This window comes from Stegostoma tigrinum, chromosome 1, assembly GCF_030684315.1.
Source record: "Stegostoma tigrinum isolate sSteTig4 chromosome 1, sSteTig4.hap1, whole genome shotgun sequence".
NCBI lineage: Eukaryota > Metazoa > Chordata > Chondrichthyes > Orectolobiformes > Stegostomatidae > Stegostoma > Stegostoma tigrinum.
In genome coordinates, this window is record NC_081354.1 from 11,185,648 (window position 1) to 11,213,645 (window position 27,998).

A 27,998-nucleotide genomic window follows, 5' to 3' on the forward strand; every position below is an offset into this window, starting at 1 on the left:
ATGGAACTGTGACAAAGTGTGACAAATACCAGGATCTGATAGTTTTCAACCATGAGGTTTGAGGGAAGTAGAAGAGCACACTGCTGATGCCCTAACAATAATCTTTAGGTTCCGTGGATTCAGGAATTGTACCTCTGAGTTGGAATTTATTCGTGTCACTCTGCTCTTGAAGAGGGGGTGACAGAGGGAAAGCTGGGAATTACAGGTTAGTTAGCCTGGCATCTGTGGTGGGGAAATTGTTGGAAATTGTCTATAATCATAGGATAACTGATTAACTGAAATTTTGAGGTGATCAGGGGGAGTCAGCACAGATTCAAGAAGATGGGTCATGTCTGACAATATCACAGGGTTCATTTTGGAGAGGTGACAAAGGTGATGAACAGAAGTAAGTAGATAGATCTCTATATGGACTTCCAGAAAGATTTTGATGAAGTTTCACACTGTTCACTGAAATGGAATTGCGAGCAAGTTACTTACATGGATAGAAAATCAGTTGATCAGCAGGGACAAGAGAGTTGGAATAATGGGTAAGTACTCAAATTGGCAAGACATGACTGTGGTGTCTTATAGGGATTTGTGTTGGGGTCTTAGTCATAATATTCATTAATGACTTGAGTATTTGCATTAAAGCACGTCTCCAAATTTGCTTACAGCACAACTTGGGAGCTTTGTAGACAGTGTTGATTACAGTTTAAAATTACACAGGATATTGATAGATTGAATATACTGGCAAAGCTGTGGCAGGTTGATTTTAACATAAGCAAGTGTGAGATTACCCATTTTGGACTGAAACAGGATTGATCAGGCTGTTTTGTTTTCAGAAGGCACAAAGTTAACTACACTGGATGTCCAACGAGATTTGGCAGCTCAGGTACATAGCTCTTTACAATGCCACAGACACATTCCGAAAATAGTCACGAAGACTAATGGAATGCTGGCATTCAAATCAAGGACTGGAGTATAGGGATGTAAATGCTACACTGCACTTATACAAAACCCTGGTTAGACTCCGATCAGTACTGTGTGCAGATCTGGGGCACTATCACTTCGGGAAGGATATTTTATCCCCAAAGGCAGTTCAGCTCAGGTTTACAAGGATGTTACCTTCTGCTTAAAACTAAATTGAAGAGAGATTAGACAAATTAGGCCTCTATTCTGTAGAATTTAAGAGGTTGTGTCATCAACGTCCAGTCTTCAGGATATTACTAGGGAAAGACAGAGTAGATAAATATAAACTTTTTCCTCTGGTTGAAGATTTTGGAACAGGAGGCTTAGTCTAGAATTATGGCCAGACAATTCAGGAGAGATGTTAGAAAGCATTTCTACTCACAAAGAGTAGTGGATGTTTGTAACTGTCTTCCTCAAATAGCAGCTGATTATGCTAATTTCAATTGTTAAACTTTAAATCTGAGACAGTTTTTTTTTATTAAACAAGGGTATCAAAGGATATGGGCCCAAGGCATGACAGGTTACAGATCAGCCATGATCTTATTGAATGGTGGAACAAGCTCGAGGGATTGAATGACCTACTCCTGCTCCTGTGTTCCTAGAAAGTGGTTGGTGCTGAGCTGCCTTCTTGGATTATTGAAATCCATTTGATGTGGGTGTACCCAGAAACCTGTTAGGGAGTGAGTTCAAGCATTTTGAAGTAACACCTCTTCAGGAACAATGATACGGTTCCAAATCAGGATGATGAATGGCTTGGAGGTGAAACTTGCAGGTGGTGATATTCCCATATATCTGCTGGCCTTGACCTTCTAAGTGATGGTGGCCATGGGTTTAGAAAGGAACCTTTATTAATTTCTGCATTACATCTCATAAATTGTACACACTACTGCTGCGACTGAGCATTGGTGGTGGAATCAGTGTTTTTGGAAATTGTGCGAATCAAGTGGGCTGTTTATCTAGGATGGTGTTGGGCTTCTTGGATCTGCACTCATCCAGGCAAGTGGAGAGTATTCCATCACAGTCCTGACTTAGGGTCATAGTGTCATACTTCATAGATTAGATTAGATTCCCTACAGTGTGGAAACAGGCCCTTCAGCCCAACAAGTACACACCGCCCTTTGAAGCATCCCATCCAGCCCATCCCCCCATAACCCTGAACACTACGGGCAATTTAGCATGTCCAATCCACCTAGCCTGCACAGCTTTGGACTGTGGGAGGAAACCGGAGCACCCGGAGGAAACCCACGCAGTCACGGGGAGAATGTGCAAACTCCACGCAGACAGTCGCCTGAGGCGGAAATCGAACCTGGGTCCTTGGCGCTGTGAGGCTGCAGTGCTAACCGCTGCGTTACCGTTCATAGAGGCGCCTTTCTGCCCAATTAGTCCACGCTGATCGTTTTCCCAAACTAAACTAGTCCCATCTACCACATTTAGTGGACAGGCTGTAGGGAAGCAGGAGCTGAGTTACTGGTTGCAGTATTCCTAGCTTGCCCTTGTAGCCACAGTAGTTATATTGCTAGCCCAGTTCAGATTCTGGCCAGTGGTAACCCCAGGATGTTGATAATGAGGTAATTCGGTGATGGAATAGTCAGGGTGATGGAGTCTGAGGAGTAACCCAAATTGCAAAAGAGTTACATGAGTAACAAGAAGTAGAAGAGCTGCAAGAGAGACTAGATGACGGGAGAAACAAAGTCGATCATAGAGTGTGCCTCGAATGCAAAATGATGCCAAAGACAAGGTTAAGGGCATTCTACTTGAATGCGCACGTTTGTAGCAAGATAGATGATTTAAAGACACACCCAAAGATAAATGGTTATGATGATTGTCATTACAAAAATATGACTGTGTGGTGACCGGGGCTGGGAACTGAATATCCTTGCATATTCAATGTTTAGAAAGGGCAGACAAAAAGTCAGACAAAGTAGGGTTGCACTCATAAGAGATATTAGCAGTATGTTAGTAAGGGAGGGTCTCAGTTTGGGGAAAAAAATGTGAAAAATCTTTTTGGATGACGCTAAGAAGAGCAAGTGGCAGCAAATATTGGTTACAGTTACTTATAGGCCACCCAAATAGCAGTGCTGTTATGGGGCATGGTATAACTCGAGAGATGAGAGAAGTTTGTAGCATGTGTAACACAGCAATCATGAGTAACTGCAATCTGCAAATTGGCAGGGTAATGCAATCGAGCACTAAAGCAGTGGAGATTGAGTTTCTGGAATGTTTTAACCATGGTTTTATAGATTAGATTCCCTACAGTGTGGAAACAGGCCCTTCGGTTCAACAAGTCCACACCTTGGACCATCCCATCCAGACCCATCTCCCTATAACCCATGCATGTCTGGACATTACGGGCAATTTAGCATGGCCGATCCACCTAGCCTGCACATCTTTTGGTCTGTGGGAAGAAACCTGAGCACCCGGAGGAAACCGACGCCGACACGGGGAGAATATGCAAACTCCGCACAGATAGTCACCTGAGGCTGGAATTGAACCCGGGTCCATGGCGCTGTGAGGCTGCAGTGGTACCACTGAGCCACCGTCTCACCCCTAGAGCAGCATGTTGAAGAGCCAACTAGGGGATGGGCTTTGGATTCAGTGTGGTGTAATTTAACAAAAAGTTAATCAATGTTGCGTAAGCACCCTTAGGGGTGAGTGACCACAATGATAGAATTTTATATTGTGTGAAACTGAGGCAGCTCAATCTGTAGTGAGGGTGTTTGTTTTGAATAAGAAATTATGAAAGGATGAGGCATAAATTTGCTAAACTGGATTGCGAAAATACATTAAAAGGCATAGGCCTACCTAGGCAATCCGCAGTCTTTAAGGAAAGCCAGTTGCACATTCCTTCAGGACACCAAAAGGTCAGCAAGCTATCACTGACAAAGGAAGTTATATACTTTCATCGTATAAAGGGAGAGACTTGTATAATGGCCACTAATAATAAATCTGAGGATTGGGAAGTTTCCATAATATAGCAAATGGGAATCAAGAAGCTAATAGGAAAATTTAGGAATAGAATGAATGCAGTTGAGCAAAAACATAAAAAAAGACTGCAAAACCTTCTACTGTTATGTAAAAAGGAAAGATTTGGTGAAGATGAATCAGGACAGTTTATAGTGGGGATTAGAGAAATGGCAGAGAAACTGATTGAGTACTTGGTGTCTATTTCCCTGTGATCAGTACAAGATGTTTTCTAGAATTGGAGTGACTGAGGAGTTAACAGTAATTATAAGAATGTTGTACTGTCGAATCTATTCGGATTGAAATAAGTTGTAAAGTCCCCAGGACCTGATAGTCACCTTTAACATTCCGAGCGGTGAATTATAAATAATGCATTGGTAATCATCATCCAAAATTCCATTGATTTTTGAAAGGCTTCCAGCAAATTAGAAAGATGCATGTATTGTCACTGTTCATGAAAGGAGCAAGAAAAAAATACAGGTGACTGCAGGTATAGAAAAGCCTTGCATCAGTTGTAGGGAAATGCTAGAATCTATCATAAAGGTTCTGATTAATGGATACTTGGACAAAAATGATCTGATTGGGCATGGCAAGGCATTAAGAATGATAAATAGTGTTTGATAAACTTGTTGGTAAAATTGAGTAAAGGGGAGTTAATGGATGTAGTATATTTGGATTTTCACATGGCTTTTGAAATGCTCCCTTACAGGAGGTTAGGTTAGCAAAATTTTAAGTACATGGTAGAGGATGTAATGTACTGTCTTTGGATAACAGAGAAAATTGGGAAATGGAATAGTGTGTGGCAGACTGTAACTAATGGGGTACTGCTGTACTTATTCGCAATAAATATCAATGATTTGGATATAGGAACCAAATGTAATATTTCCAAATTTGCAGATGAATACAAAGCTAAGTAGGAACTTGTTGCCAGCAAGAAGTAAAGCATTTTCTTGAGGATTTTGGCAGGGTTAGTGATTGGACAAGAGCATAACAGGTAGCACATAATGTGGAAAAATGTGAAGCTGTCCACTTTGGTAGGAAAAACAGATGTGCAAAGTATTTCTTGAATGCCAAGATATTGGAAATTGTAGATGTGCAAATAGGCTTCAGTGTTACTTTCAGTAAGCTGATGAAGGGTAACATGTAGCTGAGCAAGCTGTTAGAAAGGTGAATGAAATGTCAACCTTCTATCACAAGAAGATTTGAGTACAGGAGTAATGAAGTCTTGCAATAGTTACATTGGAGCTTGATTAGATTGCATCTGGAGTACTCTGCAGTTTTGTTTCTTCCCCTCAGTTAAGGTATTATTACCATTTGAGAGAATGCAACAAAGATCCACCACACTTGTTCCCAGGATGGTGGGACTGTATTACATATTGAGAATAGGCAAACTGGGCCTGAATTCTCAAGTTTCGAAGGATGAGAGGTTGTCTGATTGATACTTACAAAATACTTATAAGGGATAGACAAATCCCTTTATACTGTTCCTATGTTTCTATGATGAACTATTTTAGACATTGCCTTCCAGTTTGGCACCTGGATTCCTATCCAGTGCCATTTTCTGTGTTACCGCGACTGTTACCTAAGCAAAAGTAGTTTGCATTCTCTTCAGAGATAATGGGGACTGCAGATGCTGGAGATTCCAAGATAATAAAATGTGAGGCTGGATGAACACAGCAGGCCAAGCAGCATCTCAGGAGCACAAAAGCTGACGTTTTGGGCCTAGACCCTTCATCAGCTTTTCTGAAAGGATACAGTAGAGTTAATGGTTTGCACATGCCAAACTTATCGCATTAAAATATTGTGTCTCGGTTAATTCAGTCCTGCAGGCTTCCCAAAGGGAAGAAAAGAGACTTCGGGTTGAAAATGCAAAACTGAAGAAAGAAATTGAGGATTTAAAACAAAATCTCATTGAAGCAGAAATCCGTAATGGAGGTAGGCCTTTGTACCACTGAACAAGTTATAACTATAAGCTATGCATACATTTGAATGAGAGATAATGGGAACTGCAGATGCTGGAGATTCCAAGATAATAAAATGTGAGGCTGGATGAACACAGCAGGCCAAGCAGCATCTCAGGAGCACAAAAGCTGACGTTTCGGGCCTAGACCCTTCATCAGAGAGGGGGATGGGGGGAGGGAACTGGAATAAATAGGGAGAGAGGGGGAGGCGGACCAAAGATGGAGAGTAAAGAAGATAGGTGGAGAGGGTGTAGGTGGGGAGGTAGGGAGGGGATAGGTCAGTCCAGGGAAGACGGACAGGTCAAGGAGGTGGGATGAGGTTAGTAGGTAGCTGGGGGTACTCTTCCTCCGGTACATTGATGACTGTATCGGCGCCGCCTCTTGCTCCCCAGAGGAGCTCGAACAGTTCATCCACTTCACCAACACCTTCCACCCCAACCTTCAGTTCACCTGGGCCATCTCCAGCACATCCCTCACCTTCCTGGACCTCTCAGTCTCCATCTCAGGCAACCAGCTTGTAACTGATGTCCATTACAAGCCCACCGACTCCCACAGCTACCTAGAATACACCTCCTCCCACCCACCCTCCTGCAAAAATTCCATCCCCTATTCCCAATTCCTCCGCCTCCGCCGCATCTGCTCCCACGATAAGACATTCCACTCCCGCACATCCCAGATGACCAAGTTCTTTAAGGACCGCAACTTCCCCCCCACGGTGATTGAGAACGCCCTTGACCGCGTCTCCCGCATTTCCCGCGACACATCCCTCACACCCCGCCCCCGCCACAACCGCCCCAAGAGGATCCCCCTCGTTCTCACACACCACCCTACCAACCTCCGGGTACAACGCATTATCCTCCGACACTTCCGCCATTTACAATCCGACCCCACCACCCAAGACATTTTTCCATCCCCACCCCTGTCTGCTTTCCGGAGAGACCACTCTCTCCGTGACTCCCTTGTTCGCTCCACACTGCCCTCCAACCCCACCACATCCGGCACCTTCCCCTGCAACCGCAGGAAATGCTACACTTGTCCCCACACCTCCTCCCTCCCCCCCCATCCCAGGCCCCAAGATGACATTCCACATTAAGCAGAGGTTCACCTGCACATCTGCCAATGTGGTATACTGCATCCACTGTACCCGGTGCGGCTTTCTCTACATTGGGGAAACCAAGCGGAGGCTTGGGGACCGCTTTGCAGAACACCTCCGCTCAGTTCGCAACAAACAACTGCACCTCCCAGTCGCAAACCATTTCCACTCCCCCTCCCATTCTCTAGATGACATGTCCATCATGGGCCTCCTGCACTGCCACAATGATGCCACCCGAAGGTTGCAGGAACAGCAACTCATATTCCGCCTGGGAACCCTGCAGCCATATGGTATCAATGTGGACTTCACCAGTTTCAAAATCTCCCCTTCCCCCACTGCATCCCTCAACCAGCCCAGTTCATCCCCTCCCCCCACTGCACCACACAACCAGCCCAGCTCTTCCCCCCCCACCCACTGCATCCCAAAACCAGTCCAACCTGTCTCTGCCTCCCTAACCGGTTCTTCCTCTCACCCATCCCTTCCTCCCACCCCAAGCCGCACCCCCAGCTACCTACTAACCTCATCCCACCTCCTTGACCTGTCCGTCTTCCCTGGACTGACCTATCCCCTCCCTACCTCCCCACCTACACCCTCTCCACCTATCTTCTTTACTCTCCATCTTCGGTCCGCCTCCCCCTCTCTCCCTATTTATTCCAGTTCCCTCCCCCCATCCCCCTCTCTGATGAAGGGTCTAGGCCCAAAACGTCAGCTTTTGTGCTCCTGAGATGCTGCTTGGCCTGCTGTGTTCATCCAGCCTCACATTTTATTATCATACATTTGAATGATAGTCTACTTTTGTTAACTGAAATTGTTTGAATAATGTGTCCTGTTTATGGTTTGTTGGTACAATCACATGGTCACCTGGAGCTGCCCTTCTTCCCTTTTGGAGAGAAATTTCCCAAAGTCTTTTTCCTGCTTTGGCCTTTTGCTTTTTGCTTTTCCCTGGAGGTGAGGTGGTTATGATGAGAGAAGTTACAGCCTTGCAAAATGTGACGAGCCGAATGAACAATGGTTGTTAATAAAAGCAAAAGGCTGGGAATACTATTTTCCTATCCTTTTTACAGATGTTCCCATGTAACCAGCATTTCTGAATTCCAGAGTAGGTTGCCTTCATTATGAGAGGAGTAGAGTACAGGAGCAAGGATGTCTTGTTTCAACTGCACGGAGCATTAGTAAAGCCACACCTTGAGTGTTTTAATCTCCTTATCTGAGGAAGCATGCTCTGGCTACTGGGGAAGTGCAAAGATTTATCAGACTGATTCCTAAGATGACGGGGAAAGACTGGATCAGTTGAGACAATATTCATTTGAATTCAGAAGAATGTGAGGAATTTTATAGCAACCTTTTAAAATTCTAAAACAGTTAGACAGGGTAGCCGCCATCAATGAATGGAGTCTGGAACTAGGGATCACAGTCTAAGGATGAGGGATAGGCCTTTTAGGGCAGATGAGAAATTTCCTCACCCAGAGAGCGTGAGCCTGCGGAATTCTCTGCCACAGGAAGTGGTTGAAGCCAAAACGTTAAATGTTTTCAAGGCGATAGATTAATTCCTTTAACCCGAAGAAGTATGAGAATATGAGAAACCCAGAATAGATACGGAGTGAGATGAACGGAGATCGTTTTGACTCGTAGAACAGGCTCAAAAGGTCCAGTTGTCTCCTGCTGCTCGTATATTCTGTTCCTATGTTCTGTTGACTCTGGTGGTTTATCTACAATGACTTCTCTGGTTCCTCTATATTTAGTTCACGTTTACCCATCACTCCCGCAATTCCCCTGCTTATTTCATATCCCAATTGCGAGATTTCACATTAATTAGAGCAGTTAAGCAGCATACCTGAAGAAATTCTTGACACCATTTTAGCACAGCTTTTCTTTCTTTTGATGTTGCCCAATTCAGATTTGATCCATTCGTCATTTGCTTGAAGGATTTCCCAATGTTTATTGCATAAAACACCTTGTCTGAAGTTGAACTAAAATACAGTTTTATATCATGTCTGTTCTGTATGTATGCTAAGGTACTTTATTCAAAAATGAAACAATACAGAGTTTGTCAGACATGAGTATCCTTGGTTAAAGCCATGCTGACTCATGAAAGTTACATATCCCTAAAATTTAACCAGCTTCTGCCAATTTTGTCATAGCATGTTTATTGTATGTTATAAGCGTGGAACTAATTCAATTTTTAGCAAATTTAAGATCTTGTAATTAGCAACTTTTTAAAAACCTTTTCACAACTCTTGCACTTGAAAAATGTTCTCATTCTTTGTCTTTTTTTTGCTGTTTTCTAAAATCCATAAATTTCTGCTTAGCGAGTTTCAGCCCCTTTTTATGTTTCTCTCAAGTTGTTCTTAACGCTGGTGTTTGCTATCCTTAGCCTGTTGTTTAAATAACTTAATTTCTCTGAAACTTTAAATTATTTTACCTGTCATCCATCTTGAGCTTCATACCTTGATTAGTGACAAATTTAGTGTTGGACCTTTAGAACCAAATAATTTATATGTTTAAGTGGGAGAGGTTCCTTTCGTTAATCATTTGCCAACAAATTAAATGTTTCCACCAGTTAATTATGGGAGATGTAATTTTATTCTTATCAAATTTAGCCAAGATTTTCCTGGTGTCTCTCGCTCATTTTCTCTCTCTCACTCGCTATCGCTCTCTCTCTCTCATTAAAATTATAACAGGTAGTTTTATTTTTCTTTAATCAACATTTTGTGTTCAGAAAAGCATCAACCGTTTAATTAAGCTCTTAACTATACTTTTCACGCAAGCATCCTTGTATAATATAATCATTGGTTTGATTGCAGATTGTGGACTATAAATTATCTAAAATGTTAAGAAGAGAAGTTAAGCACTTGCAATCAATTTCTGATCTTACTGAAACCAAAACAGAGAAATTCAGATATTTAATAATGCCTTTTGTGTTTTTAAGGTAACCCAAAGCATTTAATGACCAGTGAAGTATCTTCTTACAGTGGAGTCACTAATTTTACACAGGGAAATGCAACAACCAAATCATGCGTAGCACGGCCCAAATCAGTGTCTTAATGTTCAGTCAGAGAGACTGCTGATCAGAATGCTGAGAGAACTCTGAACGTTGCAAGTGAATTTTTAACATTCATCTGATTATACAGATGAGGGCTCAGTTTAATGATTTCGCTTGTAAATCTGCAGTACACCGAAGACTTTATCTTCAAACCTCTGGAGTGGGGTTTGAACCTATTAACTTGATTCCGAGCCACCACTGACACTCCTGCTTGTGCAATGGTGGTTGAGGTTGAAAACAACATTGTCTTTGATTTTATTTTTAAAAACGCTTTTGTAGGTTGTCATTAAGTAAAGTTCTCTGGCCAGTTGTTCAGTGGATCAGGCCAGCACTTCTGCTGTGTGAACTGATGTCTTGGATCACTTCGAGTAACCCATTAATTAGTTTTCTGATCCCTTCTGAATTAAGTTCATCTCCCAGTCCTTTTGCTTACATTCCACCATAGTTTGTGCACTGCATCTGTTTCACATTACTTTGACTCTCTTGTCTCTTCAGGATGTCTTGCAATATATCATAGAGTTATCCAGTCTTGGCTTATTTGACGCTAAAAGCTAACAGCTAACAATGGTCATTGGAGATAATTGTAGAAATAATATTTCCATTCTCCAGGGCTTTTATCCATTTGCGAAGAAACTGATTTATTTCAGCTGGCAAGGAATATTTTATAACTCACTCATTCCTTTAGATCGGGAATACCATCTTGATTTAATCATGCTTGTTGCGTTGATGTCTTTCATAAAATACGTGCGTACCATTAGGTTTGATTAGACTAAAACAATGCACTCCCACTGTATTTCTACTCAAAACTGCTGAAATAAAGGTACTAATTTTGACCATGTTGAAAAGCATCAATTGTATTCCAGCCCACCAGCAGCTATTGGTCACTTGCTTCATTAACATTTTGAATCCTCTTCCTGCAATGTCTCATTGACACCATTCCCACTTCTCTTTTAACAAAAATCTGTGATAAAGAAAGAGGAATCTGTTATATAATTCCCTTCATGATTTCATGACATACCAAAGCGCTTATAGCCAATTCTGTACTTTCTTTGAAATATAGTCAGATACTCCCTCTCTCCTATCCCTCCTCCCACCTCAAACCGCACCTCCATTTCCCACCTACTAACCTCATCCGGCCTCCTTGACCTGTCCGTCCTCCCTGGACTGACCTATCCCCTCCCCACCTATACTCTCCTCCCCACCTATCTTCTCCTCTATCCATCTTCAGTCTGTCGCCCCCCCCTCTCTCTATTTATTTCAGAACCCTCTCCCCATCCCCCTCTCTGATGAAGGGTCTAGGCCCGAAACGTCAGCTTTTGTGCTCCTGAGATGCTGCTTGACCTGCTGTGTTCATCCAGCCTCATACTTTTTATTATCTTGGATTCTCCAACGTCTGCAGTTCCCATTATCTCTGAGCCGATTTGTACATAGCCACTTCTAACAAATGCCAGTTTGGTAATGGCCAGATAATCTGATTTGTCAATTGTGATTGAGGGACAAATAGCGCCCAGGACACCTGGCACAACTAGGAATGTAATTAGCAAAGATCTTGAGCCTGTTCCACTGTCATTTTGTGAACTGTTTCCAAATACGCGCTGTTGCCCCATATTGTTTAAAATCTTTGGTTAACCAAAGTCCATTGATGTCAGAGTACAGGGTTTTTGTGGTGTAGTGGTAGGTATCCCTATCTCTAGATCAAAACACGAACATTCAAGTCCCTCCTGCTTCAGAGTGTGTCATAACAAGTATGAACAGATTGATTCGAAGTATTTAAGATTTTATCTCAGATTTTAAATTAGCTATTTACTTAAAATCAATTGCCATTTACAAAGGAGCGTTCCAAGCATTGTCCACCCTTTGTGAGTAGGAGTATTTTATTAAATGTCCAGCTTCAGTTCTTTGATTATTCCTCCTACTCAAGAGCCCTCAACAAATGGAAGTAATTTTTCTCTTTAATCTATTTGTTTCCCTAAATATCTTTTAAAAACCATGATCAAGTTGCTATTTAATGTTCTAATTTACAAGGAATTCAAGCCTAGCTTTTGTAATTTCTCCGTATGATGTATCTTTGGAGTCCAAGTATCGTTCTGAGAGACTTGTGGTGCAATCTGTGTACACTGCATAGAGTGTACTGCACACAAAAGCTCAACATACTCTGAGCAACTGAACCAAGGCTTTGTAAAGCTAAAGCATGGCTTCAATTCCCTTGTCTTTATATCCAGAAGATTGGAATATCAATATTCCTTTAATTTTTTGATTTTTGTTTTTGTCGGCCATGGTATTTTGGTCTATACATCAGGATGCTTAAGTCTGTATCGACCTCCAGCCCTTTTCCACTTGTAACGTACTTTATTTGCTACAGATATGCCCATTCACCTAAGTTTTCAGTGTCTTCTTGATACCTTATACTTTCTACTACAGCCCTTATTTCATTAGCAATTTTGTACATGTAGCTTTCTGTTCCATCATCTCTCCAAAAGGCTGAAGTCTGAAAGTAAAATTCTTGAAGCTCACTGTCTTACAATTACCTTATGTGCGAGGTATAGCTCTGTGCTTCCTGTTAGTATGTTTAAATTCATGTTTTCTGACAAATGGCATTACAGTAGAAGCACATTATGGTATTTGAAGTAACTGTTTCAAGATTCTTCAATTATCCGAACTAATTTGTCAACTCCTGAAATCTATAAACGAAAGACGCTATGTCTGTGCCATTCATGTTGATTTCTGTAACCTCTCTAACATGAAAATCTTTAAATTCCAGTTAAACGAGTTCCACTTCCAACAGCAGCTACAGTTCAGTCCTGTTCTGCAGCATCTAAGTCTCCAACAACTGCACTGGCTACTCCAACTGCAGCTGAACAAACACCAGAAGTGAATGAAAACAAGAAAAAGAAAGATAAACCGGATAAGAAGCCAGACAAGAAAGGTATTCTGAACAGTCTGTGCTACAATATGGTATTAAAGTGTAGATTGAAAAACTTAGTTAAATATTCACAAGATTATAGAAAAATTAAAGAACAATCTCCAATACTTATCGCACTTTATTACATTGTTAGACACCCCAAAGAAGAAGTTTTGAGGAAAAGGAGTGGTCACAAAGATGTGGCCAAAGTGAACACTCTAGGAGGCGTTCTTGACATTGAGCAGTTTAGGGAGGACTCCAAAAGATCCTAATGTGCGTATGGACGGGCGACAGACTACCAATAGTAAATGAAAGAAGCATGCAGCATGTGCGCAGATTGTATGCAGAAGCATCATGGTGGAGGAGATCACCAACATAGTGGAATGTAAGGAGGAAAATTTTGAAATCCTGGCGCTTGTAGATGTGATATGGGGTTTAGCCTATCAGCTGAGGACCACGTACCAAACTAAATTATTGACGAGAGTAAACATCTGAAAAACTGACAACCCGAGTGCAGAGTTTCTGGTAGAAGTTAAAAAGACATTAGGTTTGTTGCTACTAAGAGGCAAGTAATTATGCAGAACAATGACTGTGGATGACGGTAGCAAGGTGAAACTGAATATAATCAGGTGGCATGGAGCAGCACAGTGGCTCAGTGGTTAGCAATGCTGCCTCACAGTTCCAGGGACCTGGGTTCTGTTCCACCCTCGAGTGACTGTCTCTGTGGAGTTTGCATGTTCTCCCCGTGTCAGTGTGGGTTCCCTCCGGGTACTCCGGTTTCCTCTTACAGGCCAGAGATGTGGAGGTTATCTGGTTTGGCCACGGGAACTGCTGGGTTACAGGGATAGTTTAGCTGCGTGGGTCTGGGTAGAATGCTGTTTGGAGGGCTGTTGTGAAATCACCGGGGCAAATGGCCTGCCATACTGTCAGGATTCTGAGATTCATATGTACTGCTTTGACTTGACTTGAACAAAAGAGTATTTGCAACAATTGATATGGGAATTTAAACTTTCTTGGCCTTAGTGTTAGGAAGTGTAATGCAAACCGAAGGGGAGATGATAGCCTAGTGGTATTGTCGTTGGACTGGTAATCGAGAGACCTGGATAATGTCGTGGGGATCTGGGTTCGAATTCCGCCATGGCAGATGGTGGAATTTGAATTTTGTAAATATCTGGAATTAAGAATCTAATGATGGCCGTGAATCCATTGTCGATTTGTCGGGAAGAACCCAATGTGGTTAATTAATGTCATTTAGGGAAGGAAACTGCCATCCTTACCTGGTCTGACCTATATGTTGACTCTTAACTGCCTTCTGGACAATTAGGGATGAGCAATATATACAGCCTAGCCAGCAACACCCTCATCCCATGAATGAATAAAGAAAAAAAAAATCTGTACTTTGAGCCAGTGAAGTTGTGTGGGTTCTAAGTTATGTGATGTACTGACATGCACTGTGAATGCACCCTTCAATTCATACTGAGTTGTATACTGGTTTGGAAAATGCAATGACAAGATATCAGAATGGGAATATTGGAAAGGACGAACAGGATTTCGAAGCAGACCTCCTCTATGACCGCATCCTGCTTAAGAGCAGTACCAGTTATGTCCAGAAATTGGATGTCGCCCCAGTGAAACTGTACACGCATGCTATATGCATGCTAAACTTCAGAGTTAGACCTTAACAACCACGTGACCACTGAATCAGATCAAAACTCTGCTGTCCTGCCACACAGTTGTGAATAATGGTGGATAATTAAATAACTAATGGGCTTCAGAAACCTTCTTATCCTCAGTCCAAGCTTGAGAGTGTAAAGTGCAAGTATTTCCAACTTTTCATTTCCTTCCTGAGATCCTCATTATCACAGGAGCCTAGCTTCAATCAATTCAATTTATTGCACATGATATCAGGAAATGGTTAAGAACACACTTAGTTGTTGTGTTGGAAACTTGAACTCTTGAACCAGCTGCCTCACTGAGTGAACCTGTTCTCGTAGAGGTACAACATCACTGGTGATTGAGAGTAGATGGAAGAGTTGGTAATAGACTCAGTTGGATTTTCCATGCTTTTTGTGGCCTGGGGCAGTTGGCAGAAAATGTGGGGAATTGTCCAGGTAATCTTGCAAATAATATTTGCTGGGCATCATTCATCTCTAGACTTCATTATAGCCTTTGCCCACGGTGAATTTCAGAGGTGTGGTGAACATATCTGACCTTGACAGAGGGTTGCATTTGAGGCCCCTAGTAAAGTTGAAGACAGCGGTAATTGTAAGAGGCTGGAGAATTTCCCACTGTTTGGGGATTACTTGGCGCAAAGAAAGTTGGTTGTCATTTTTAGAGGTCAATCATCTCAATGCTTAAGAGCAATACAAGTTATGCTGCAAATACTGCTGCAGAAATTCTTTATGGCAGCATCCAAGACAGAAACAATTTCAGCTGCTTTCTCAATTCTTTAACAGTGGGAATCCTTACAATTATGCAATGTTCGGTCCTATGAACTCTGTTCATCTTTGCATGCTGAAGACTTGGATGATGTCTAGGCTTGTGTAGATATTTAATCTAGATGTTACTTGACGTTAATGTCAAGAAATATATTTCCATAAAAAGGATCTAAGCACCTGCTCGTAACGTTAAGTGATGGTATCATAATTAAATTCCCTGCTATCCTGCAAGTCACCACTGACCCAAAACCTCACTGGACTGGCCATCTGTAAATATAATAGTTTTCATAACAGAACAGAGGCTGGGCTGGGAAATTTGTGGTGAATGACCTTAGCACCCGTCTCACCTTTTTCACTATCTACAAGATGTAAGTTAGGAATGTGAAGGATTACTGTCAATTTGCCGAGATGAGTGCAGTTCAAGCATTACATAAGACCCTTGACGTTATTTAAAACAAACACTTTGCTTAGTGCTGCACTGACCACCCAAAACATTGAATCCTGACCATAACTATACTACCTACAGGATGCACTACATTAAGCCAACAAGGTTTCTTCAATTGTACCTCGCAAGACTCTGATCTCTGTCACATAGTAAGAAAGGACATCAGACATAAGAGGGTGAAGCCAAAAGCCATTTTGACCAAGAAGTAGTTTGCCTTTCCTTCAGCCTCACTAAAAATGATGTAACAGCTTCTCCGCAGGACTGTGAGTGCATTTTTCATCTTATGGACTGCAGTGGTTTAGAAAGGTGGCCCACCAACACATTCTTTAAAAGGCAACTAGGGATGAACAACAAATGTCAGTCTTGTCAACAAGGCTGTCATCCTGTGAATGAATTTTTAAAAATCCTGCCAATTGAGTATTTCTATAGGGAGCTTTGAGATCCCTCTCTATGGAAATACATATAATGAGTTACAAGAGGTAAAATTGTAATTTCATTCCTTTGTTAATAATGGATTCTTATCAAAACATAAATTTATATTTTTAAGTTTTGTAACATATAAAGTTAAGTCTCAGCTTGAAAATGCATAAAATACTCATAAGGGTTTTCTATTTGGATAGGTTTTCATTGGAGCACATTTTAAAATCCTGCTATTTGTTTCTATAGCGCTCCCCGCCCCCCCATGCCAAGCCCCTCCACCTTCACTTTTATTGGAAATAATAATCCAGCTGGCACTAAAACAGTGAACCTAAAGTTGTTATTAATAGAATGGAAGGAGATCTGTGTATGGAGCCAGTTATTTGATGTGGAGCCAGAATTCTAACATTTTAACAGGATATTGAGTGAATTCTTTCTTGTTTCTGCAGTAAAATACAGATGTTCCAGATAGCTCTCAATTTGAAATAGAGACTGAATAGGAAACACATTTGTTGAATGTACATGCAGCTGTATGTTGCCAGTTTGTTCACATGGATACCAAATTGCATTGTCCTCTAATTTTGGTGCAAAACTAATGCAGTGACTAGTTTATTTAACCGTTATAGACAGCAGTGTTCTATACTGAGCGTTTAATTAGCTTAACAAAATGAGTAGCTAGTGGGTTTAGATTTTTGAAAACCATGCAAATAAAATCTTTTTATGTACAGTAGAGTAATGAATAGAAAACTCTGCACAATGTAAATTTCAAATGTCTGTAATCTGTGTCCATTGTTTTTAAAGTAGCGTCCTTGAAATCACTGTTTCTTGTAAGTACGGTTAAGTTTTAATTCTATGCACAAATAAATTTGGTAATTAATTTGTTTTCACTCATTAGAAGCAGCATTCGGAAGCAATAGGAGTTAAAATTGTGTAACCGCTTGTAATGCCACGTCAAGAGGTCCTTCGGCCTTTTGTCAATTACCTGTATATTTAGTTACTTTAGCTATAAAAATAGAAAATGCTAGGAAAGACTTGGCCACCATTTGTGGAGCGATTGTTTGTGTTAATAGTAACTGAAATGTTAACTCAATCTTTCTCTGCATAGGTGCTGCCTGATCTAAAAAGTGTTTTCTAATATCTTCTGTTTTTACTCAAGGTTTCCAACCTTTGTGGCATTTTGTTTTTACTAATTATAGTGACTTATTTAAGATGTTATCTTAAATAAAACTATGGATACATTCCCAGAGAGTTAACATTGGAAAAAATAATTCTAAACAGGAAGAATTGCTCCCAAGCACTCCACAGCCAATAAAAAGAAAAAGTTAGAATTATATATTGCTTTCTACGATCATTAGACATCTCCAAGTGCTCTGTATGAAATTTGCCAGCCAGCATATTCATAATAAGCAGATAATCTGTTTTTTGATGTTGCTTAAGGAATAAATATTGGGGACATCGGAGCTAATTCCTAGGATGTTGGCAGAAGATAGATGGGACCTTGGTTTAACATCTCACCTGAAAGTCAGCACCTCCTTCTGTGGAGGCCCCCTTGTACTGTGTCAGTTTGACTTTTGTATTTGAGCCCTCAAATGGAACTTGAGCATTGAATGTTGTGACTCAGTGACTAGTGCTACCACCCAAGGTACAGCTGGTGCTCCTGAAAATAAATCATTACAATTCATTGTATTCATTTTTCTAAGTAGACAAATATGGCAACCATTTTATGCAGAAGATGCCGTGGATAACAAAAGAAATGTGACCAGTTCATTAGCTTTTGATTCTATTGGTTGAGAGAGAAATGTTTACCAGATCACAGATCTCCCCTGCGACAAATAGCGACGTTGAATCTTTTCTGAGTCCCTGACCAAGGGGATGCGGTTTCATTAGTCTTAAGGGTGAAACATAATCTTGGCTTATATTTCAGTGTAATACTATGTCCCTGAGTCCAAAAAAAGTACCAAAAGGTGTTTGCATACACAGATGAAGGGAAATGCAGGAAATATCGTTTCAAGTCCTTAATCCTAGTTAATATGGTGAACACAATATAAATTATTTCTTCTCACGGAAAGCTACTCAAGCCCATACATTTTATAATTTACATCTGCACTTTAATTTCATGTATCTGAATATTTTTTGGGAGAACATAATGTAAGGATTCTTCGTTCTCGTCCTGCTGTTCAATTATTCTGTCCAACAGTGCATGGATACGAACTACTTCCAGAGGACCAAACTTGGTGCACATTAAGTTCACCTCGCTCAAGCATGCAGCAATTAAAATCTGATAGCATTTTCAGATTTTGCTTGCAGATGGAACTTATCTGTGAGTTATTGTTAATATTGTCACTTTGCTAGATTGTGTTGAGTGTATCAGATTTGTGTTGGATAGGAAGTCCTCATGTAATGTAAAATAAGGGCAGTTAGGGAAAGGTAATAAATGCTGGTCCAATCCATCGATGCCCATGTCCCACAAGTGAATTAAAACAAAAACTTTACAAAGGCAAGAAATTTGCAAAATATTGGCCTTGAATTCAATTGGGTATGTATTCCACAGAAATTAGTAATATTGCCAAGAATTATGAAGATTTTTTGGGGGCAGTGGTGTGGTGGTGGGAAGAGTGAGAAACACCTGTACACATGTCTCAATCACCCTGTCTGGAACTGCTGGCTAACTGTCAGAAAACAGACATTTTCTGAAGAATTTCCCTTGCCGTATGAAGTTAATCAACTTCCAGTTGCTGACATTGTGAATAGGAAGATAGACCTATAAATCACAGCTGAACTTGGAACAATGTTGGATAGCAATGGTTCTTATAACTTCATAGAGGAGATTAATTACTTTTAATTTTAATGTATTCCCCTGAGTCCTACTCTGTCCTCAGAATGCATTGCAAAGCCCAACTTGCTGTATTGTGACTTTCATAATCTACAGTACAAGTATAATGCACGCTGAGTTGTTTTACAATGCTGATCAGTAATCTTAACCTGAATCATCAGCTGTTTCCCTCCACAGACGATGCCGACCCTGCTGCACATTACCGTCAATTTTTTTTTTCTTATTTCAGATTTTTAGCACCCATAGCACTTGTTTTTATGTTGGGACTGTTATTTTTCATTGGTTTTATGTTTGTGTTTACAATGAACCTGAAACTCTTATGTGTTCCTATTGCAAGTTGAACTATACTAGCAATATCTGGTCATATCTTTTCAGCGATTCTTATTCTTTAGTTTGAAAATAAACTTTTCTTTTTGCAGATGACTGTATAAAACTTGTAAAATCATCTGTCAATTTTTAAAGTTCTATTAAGACAAAGGAACCACAGTGATTTGTGCTTGCTTCTCATGATTGTTAAGCCTGAATTCAAATCAAATTTTGGGTGGTTTCAATCTGCTTTTTCACAGCTGGTCAGCTGTGGTGTGTGTTTTTTGAAAAGCATTCAATTTCAAAATGGTCACTGTAAAGGTCTTGTGGTTTAATACTTGATTCAATTTAACGTGGTGGAATGTTTGGCTTGGCTTCCCAAACTGAGGGTTGTAACCACATGTGAGGTTGCCAGCCAAAAGTTTTTTTGGGTGCAAATGCTCTTGAATCAGGACTGGATGCCACGGAGCTTTTTTCTTCCTGAAGGGGTGCTTGGCCTAACTACCTGATTTGTCTTTGAGAACGTTGTGGAAAAGTAATTGCTTTTAGATTTAAAAACTGTGCGGAATAAACAAAATTTGTCATCCCACTTCTGACAAGCCCTATGTTGACACGCCTTTCATTTGCCATCCAGTGGCCCACCAGTGCTGTCACAGGTTTCTACCCGACTTGGCCTCGTCCCTCGTCTCCCGTCTCCCATCCCCTTCACCCTTTTCCTGATCTCTGAAGTCTCCTCTGTTACCTGTACCCACTCTCGAAGAACTGGGATCATGGCAAATTTCCAGTTCCAAAATGGGGTTTGTGTGAATAAGTTTGGAAAGCACTAGTTATTAGGTTATTTGTTTAAATTTCAAAATAAAAACAACATTCATAGCTTTGTGATCGATTGTGTTACCATCCTTAGCAAAGATTTGTAGTATTTTTCATTTAAAACATGCTCAAATTATTAAAAATTTTGTTTGATGTGTTCCCCATTCCCACACTGTAACATTTACAAACTGGAAAGTTAGCAACTGTTCCGATAGAATGATGAATACTTTAATAATGTGAATAATTATTTGCAAATTGACCTATTGTGTGCGTGTCAATTTGTAGAAAAAATTGTTACTATATTCTGCTGAATAATTAGCGTGTACTTCAGACAAAATGTTGGGGTTGGTGGGTAGAGGATAGTGAAGAATGAGTTCATACAATGTGTACAGTGGGAAGAGTTGACACATTAAGGAACTTGATGTATTATTCGTTTCAGCTGAGAAGTTGTGATCAATTCTCAGACAATTATGAATCACGGTCCCTACACTTGCAAGCAAAATACATTTCTCCGCACAATATACTTGTCATCTTTTACTGATTTGTTACAGAAGACGCTTCAGTTATGAAACGGTAGTCAGTAAGGTGCACGAAGCTGTTTTGATTGCATGCGGATGGCTTTTTTCTTTCAAAAGAAACATTACAGATGTTTGAAATGTTAACATTGATCTTCCTTGAATTCAAAGGGGAGAAGAAACAGACAACTGGAGGTGGCGATGATTCCAAACCAATTGACATTTCTCGTTTAGACCTACGTATTGGACGTATCATCACTGCCAAAAAGCACCCTGATGCTGACTCCCTCTTTGTGGAAGAGGTTGATGTTGGAGAAGAAAACCCAAGAACTGTTGTCAGTGGACTGGTGAACCACGTGCCAGTAGAGGAGGTAATCTGACTCAAAACACTCCATTACTAGAAATAAATTGTATGCAGTTTATCTTGCATTCATTCCTGTAGCTCAACTTTTTCTACATTAGTTCGGCAGTGACCATTAACCTGCTTATAAAGTTATGTAAAAGTCTAATATTTAATAAGTCATGCCTATGCTTAGTTATTTTGCCAGGCAGCAGGTGGGCTTAGATAGTTGAACAAATGCAATTAAATGGATGTGAACTTGAATTTTCAGCTTCAAGTGTGGACATTTGTGAAGGTGGGCTTGGGTGGGTTTTGCACAATAAAATATTTTAATCCCCTCTGTTGCTTTCCTCCTTCATTTCTGTGGGTCAATTAAAGCGCCTTCCTATTCTTTCAACATTACAGTCTCACTTGAGTTCATTCCTTTTCTAACTGGCACAGTGCAACATTTTAAGTGAAATGCACACAGATTTAAAGGTCACTTCACAAAACATCGTTAGCTAAGTTTAATACAACTTGCCTGTCTATGAATACAAACTTGTATGCGTTTGTTTCTTTGAGAAAATAAACTAATTTTGGATTCTACTCACCTGTTTAATGCAGGAGGTAGTCAAGCTGGAGTCAGTAACTATGATCATTCTCTTTAAAATTTTGGGTCAGACTGTATTTTGAGAAAGGAATGAATTTTCCAGTAATTGTTTTATCCTGTTCAACTAAGTCCTCAAATTATTCTCTGAATTATTAGGCAGATTTTTATGTGCAGAATAAAATCTAATGCACAACAGGCAACTGAAATTGACTAATCATCAGTTATGCAAATTTGTGTTTTAATCTTTCTTCTGTCAGGCCTTTTGGCTCTGCTGACAATACTCTTGTTATATTTTATTGTGCTTGAAATTGCTAGTGTGTGTAGTGCAATGTATGTTGCAGATAGATCTTCAACATGGAGAAATTATTTTCCACCACTTACCAGTTTGTTCCACTTTATTTCACATGTTTAACATTGAATGCAGATGTGCTGTTGTAAAAAATGAAATCCAAAACATGCACTCAGCAAATTTGTGCTGGATATGTTTGACTTTGAAAAGTACGTAATTAGTGCACTCTGAAATCTTCTCTTTGTTGTACCATGACAATTGACCATTTTAATTCAGTTAATTAAAACTAGGAATTATGTTCTCAGGATTTATTCTGTGTGCAGTAGGTTTCTTGGATTTCTTCATTTTGTCAAAAAAGATTAAGTAGTCTGAAAACAGTTCAGAGGCTTCTAAACTACAAACTGCCAATCATTTCTGATTAGTGGCACAACAATGAGGCATATCTTGTATCCTAACATTGAGCTAGTGCTTACATATTTTCCATCCATAAGTCTCCTGAAAGTGAGATTTCAAGATAGAGTTGGATGAACACAGAAGGCTAAGCAGCATCAGAACAGCAGGAAAGTTGACATTTCGGGCCTAGACCCTTCTTCAGAAATGGGTTGGGGAAAGGGGTTCTGAAATAAATAGGGAGAGAGGGGGAGACGGATAGAAGATGGGTGGAGAGGAGACAGACAGGTCGGAGAGGAGACAGACAGGTCAGAGAGTCGAGGATGGAGCCAGTAAAGGTGATTGTAGTTGGGGAGGTAGGGTGGAGATAGGTCTGTCCAGGGAGGACGGACAGGTTAAGGGGCTGGGATGAGGTTAGTGTAGGTAGGAGTTGGGAGTGGTTCTTGAGGTGGGAAGAGGGGATAGATGGGAGGAAGGACAGGTTGGGGAGGTGGAGACGAGCTGGGCTGGTTTTGGGATGTGATAGTGGGAGGGGAGATATTGAAGCTTGTGAAGTCCACATTGATACCATTGGGCTGCAGGGTTCCCAAGCGGAATATGAGTTGCTGTTCCTGCACCCTTTGGGTGGCATCTGCAGGAGGCCCAGGATGTATATGTTGTCTGAGGAATGGGAGGGGGAGTTGAAATGGTTCGCAACTGGGAGGTGCAGTTGTTTTTTGCGAACCGAGCGTAGGTGTTCTGCCAAGCGGTCCCCAGATCTCCGCTTGGTTTCCCCAATGTAGAGGGGGTCACGGCGGGAACAGCGGATGCAGTATAACACATTAGCAGATGTGCAGCTGAACATCTGCTTTATGTGGAAAGTCTTCTTGGGGCCTAGGATGGGGGTGAGGGGGAAGGTTTAGGGGCAGGTGTAGCACATCCTGCAGTTGCAGGGAAAAGTGGTGGGTGTGGTGGGGCTGGACGGAATGTGGAGCGGACAAGGGAGTCATAGAGTGGTCCCTCTGCAAAGTAGATAAGGGTGAGCAGGGAAAAATTGTCTTTGGTGGCGTAGGATTGCAGATGGTGGAAGAGTCAGAGGATGATGTGTTGGAGGTTGGTGGGTGGTACGTGAGGATGAGGGGGATTCTGTTTTGGTTGTTATTGTGGGGAGTGGGTGTGAGGGATGAGTTGTGGGAAATGCGGGAGACACAGTCGAGAGCATTCTCGACCACTGAGGGGGGGATGTCGCAGACCTTGAAAAATGAGGACATCTGAGATGTATGGGAGCAGAATGCCTCATCCTGGGTGCAGATGCGGCAGAGGCAAAAGAATTGAGAATAGGGGATGGCATTTTTGCAGGAAGGTGGGTAGGAGAAGGTTTATTCTAGGTAGCTGTGGGAGTCAGTGGGCTCGAAATGGATATTGGTTTCCAGGGGATTGCCAGAGATGGAAACAGAGAGGTCCAGGAAGGAGAGAGAGGTATTAGAGATGGTCCAGGTGAACTTAAGGTTGGGGTGGAAGGTGTTGTCTCCTGAAAGTACCACCTTCATCACCCAGAAATGAGCCGTTTGTTAGAAACAGATTATATCAAATTGAGAGAATCCGTCAGTTATTTTTCTTCTGGATATCTATTCAGAAGTGTTGACAGATCCTTTGTAAGGGTGTTGCTTGTTTAACTGTCTATGTTATATATTTGTTATGGCCACGCATCAATGGTGATCTTTGCTTCACTGATATGATATCGCCAACAGCCTTGCTCTTACCAGCACTGCCTTTTACTAGTGGCAAATGTCACACAATGCACCACAAATCAGTTCATTCATTGAAAAACTCTCACTTTGCTGTGTTCTGCACTGATAATCATCTGTCTGTTATATAGGCGAACCATGCCTAGCTATTTTATCATGCTGAAGGAAATATATTGAATTATCTTGCTTCAGGCAGCTTTTCTGAACCTGTAAGTGTATCTGTGGCAGAAAATTATTTGGCTTTTGACTCTGCAGCATGATTGATTATGCTCTTTGTCTCCCCAAGTATGGTTTCTCAATGCACTCAGACATATTTTCTAATCTGCTTGTTCAGAGATATCATTACACACCACTGGAGAGATGGGACTTGAAACCAGACATCCTGGTTCGGAGATAGAGATCACACTACTGCATCACAAGACCTGTCTGTTAACTTAGTCTGATGAGCTGAGTCTCTGTCAGTTTCACTTGACCCAACCAGTACTGGAAAGCCAAGTGATTGTCTATATTTGGTTCACTGTGTATCTATGCCTGTGGTTTTGTATTTTGCAGTAGATATCCTATGCGGCTTTTTGATGTGGGTTAAGTTGCTGAATGCCACCAGTATTCATGGCATCTAGTTGCACTGATCCTGTAATGGCTTAACTCTATTTCCTGATCTCACTCAGGGCCCTAACAGCTGCACAAGTTGCCAACAAATTACTTGTTCAATCATTTCAGCACTCTGCCCTGTTATACAGGGGACATCCGACCTATGAACGCTTGTACTTAGGAGTGCAATGCCATACAGGGGTCTATATTTAAAGATATGAAGCACAAACATTTCCTGTACTTGTGAACAGCTGCTATACATTGTCCTGCATTGTATTCTGACTTGTTTATAAATTGCCTTGTGAACAGACTCCAGAACAGAATAAGTTCACAACCTGGGGACTGCCTGTAATTCTCTAGATTCCTCCTTTCTTGCAACCCAGGCGTGTCAACTAAGCATACAGATGGGCAAGGTACACCTCTTATCCCCAAAATATCATATCTAAAATGAGGGTAGCAGGCCATTCAGCCCATCATATGTTCTGCCAGTAAATGAGATTATGGTACAGCTGTGTCTAAATCCATCCATCTGCTTTAATTCTTCATCATTTTATGCCTTTATCTAAAGCTGTCAATCTCAGAGTTAATATTATTAATTAAGCCAGCATCAGCAACTTGTGATAGAGAGTTCTACACTACCAGCATATTCTGCTTGAATAAATATTTCTTAACCTTTCTCCTGACTCTCTTAGCCCTAATTGTGTAAGGTTAAGCCCACTTGTCTTAATTCTCCTCCTTCCAGTAACAGAACTAGTTTCTTTATCTAACCCATCTTTTTTTCCCCCCTTTGAAGTCAGGTCACCCTTATGCTTCCATGTTCAGGCAAATAATAAATCTGTTTTTTGTAATTCGCCCCTCAGAATCTAATCATTGAAATTCTTGTAACATTGACGTGAATTCTTGTTACATGTGGTTACAACAGCTTGTGTTTATGTAGTACCTTTTAACTACAGCAACAAGAGCACCTTCGAATAAACTTTGGCACAGTAACACATAAACAACTAGGACAGTTGGCCAAAAGTTTGGACATTTGTAGAATTTGTGGGAGGAGAGAGGCGAAGCAGCTTTGGAAGTAAATTCTAGTGCTTAGGGCCTCACCACCTGACAACACTGCTGCTAATGGATTAATGTAAAAATAGGGGATGTATTCTTTCCACGGCCACTGTATACTCTCTTTAAGTGCTCGGGATTGTTGACAAATCACCAGATATAGATATCTAGGACTTTATTTAAATATAACAAAACCTCCTGTTTGCACTTTCACTCTAATGTGATGTTTATCTTCACAATTAGTCAAATGTGAATGACGATTGCATTTTAATGATCTTTGTATGTTGGCTCCTTCATTTCTTGCCTCCACACCATTGCTAGCAAATTTTTAATGAAGTGCAAGAACAGTCTAATTTCTTAGAAATTTAAACTTTTAACAGATTTTTAAAAGTTGTAATCTTGATGAGTTTCTGTTTCTTAAAATAGTTTGTTTCAAAAACCTTAAACAAGTTTTGTAAGATTTGTTGATATTACAGATGCAGAATCGACTGGCCGTCATGCTATGCAACCTTAAACCAGCTAAGATGCGGGGAGTTGTCTCACAGGCTATGGTGATGTGTGCAAGTTCACCAGAGAAAGTTGAAATCTTAGACCCACCAAGTGATGCTGTTCCTGGTGATAGAGTAACCTTTGAGGGCTACCCTGGTAAGTAAATAATCCAAATGATCACAATATATAGTCTTAATAGTTAGCAAAAGTGATTTAGACTGAACAGACCATCTGTGAACCTGTAGTTGGTGGCATTAAGGGGTATTGATTGGCATGCTATTAAAATCTGAATTTTGACTTGATGTAAGTATAGTTACATCCTAAAATACTGCCTTCAGATTCGCAACGTATGTGGTTCAGGTGACAGTCAACTAAATGTAAGCTTTCCAGAGGTCCATTAGGAATGATTGTAGGACAACCTTGGAACTGCAGAAGTAAATATTTGATACTGGTGTGCTTGTAATTGACTATTATTGTGATGCTAGACAAGACTGCCACATTTGTTCCAATCTGGTTAGGGATCGGTGAAGTTTTTGTTTAAAGATGGGGAAATTTGGAATTCCAGGTACTTAATCAAAGAGTGAAGCCACAGAGTTCCATACTTCTCAGCAAACAACATAAACTTTACTCTGTTCTAACTTTGTATAGCAATGTAGAGTATGTATATATATATGGTTTCTGAGTTAGTAATGAACCTGTAAGTTAATAATTAATGTCAGACACACTAAAAACCTCCAAAGTATTTCTGTAGCAATAGTGATTTATCTTAAAGCAGTTTTTGAGTCCAAGCTTTAGAATTAGAGTTTTTGTACACATTGGTAGGATTTAACAACTAAGATAAACAAACTCTAGAAGATGAGGAGAGTTTTCAAAGAGAAGCACCCATAGTTTAGAGTTTTTTTTTTGTTTTACTTCGAGCATTCAGGAGTCCTGTGAAGCTCTTCAGTGTGCTTCTGGAAAGAGAAGGATATAGGCAAATTAGATTACGTTAAAGTAAAGAGTAAGTAATAGTGCTAGACCAGAATTGTTGGGAGAATATCCTGCAGAAATTTCTTAAATTAAATATGTTTAAACTCGTGTTTAATAGCTCAAGGAAGAGTTATATGCAGTTCCAATCTTTTGAGTTAAAGTTAGAAGTGCCTTAAACCAATTGAGATGTTACAGGCAGAGACTCTGGTGAGAGTACTGTATAAGTCATGTTTTTGGGTACTGTACAAGATGTGCTATTGGGTACTGTGGATGTCAGTTTGCTCGCTGAGCTGGAAGGTTAGTTTTCAGACGTTTCGTCACCATTCTAGGTAACATCATCAGTGAGCCTCCGATGTAGCGCTGGTGTTATGTCCCGCTTTCTATTTATCTGTTTAGGTGTCCTTGGGTTGGTGATGTCATTTCCTGCAAGAGTGATGTCATTTCCTGTTCTTTTCCTCAAGCGATGGTAGATTGATTTGGAGCCAATGTGTTTGTTGATGGAATTCCGGTTGGAATGCCATGCTTCTAGGAATTCTCGTGCGTGTCTCTGTTTGGCTTGTCCTAGGATGGATGTGTTGTCCTAATCAAAGTGGTGTCCTTCCTCATCTGTACGTAAGGATACTAGTGATAGTGGGTTATGTTGTTTTGTGGCTGGTTGATGTTCATGTATCCTGGTGGCTAGCTTTCTGCCTGTTTGTCCAATGTAGTGTTTGTCACAGTTCTTGCAAGGTATTTTGTAGACGACGTTCGTTTTGCTTGTTGTCTGTATAGGGTCTTTTAAGTTCATTAGCTGCTGTTTTAGTGTGTTGGTGGGTTTGTGGGCTACCCTGATGCCAAGGGGTCCGAGTAGTCTGGCAGTCATTTCGGAAATGTCTTTGATGTTGGGGAGAGT

General features: G+C 40.8%; 1 protein-coding gene across 3 annotated transcripts in view; it reads left to right on the plus strand.

The window, feature by feature from the left end:
- aimp1a (aminoacyl tRNA synthetase complex interacting multifunctional protein 1a) overlaps positions 1-27,998 on the plus strand; it is a 68,398-nt gene that overhangs the window by 33,953 nt on the left and 6,447 nt on the right. For 2 of the 3 annotated variants that reach the window (XM_048531912.1, XM_048531921.2), the window contains exons 3-6: positions 5,731-5,844; positions 12,768-12,932; positions 20,844-21,043; positions 26,125-26,293. In XM_048531912.1, coding sequence (XP_048387869.1) covers positions 5,731-5,844; positions 12,768-12,932; positions 20,844-21,043; positions 26,125-26,293 — 648 coding nt within the window. The remainder of the gene's footprint in view (positions 1-5,730; positions 5,845-12,767; positions 12,933-20,843; positions 21,044-26,124; positions 26,294-27,998) is intronic. The other variant, XM_048531931.2, reaches the window with a different exon arrangement.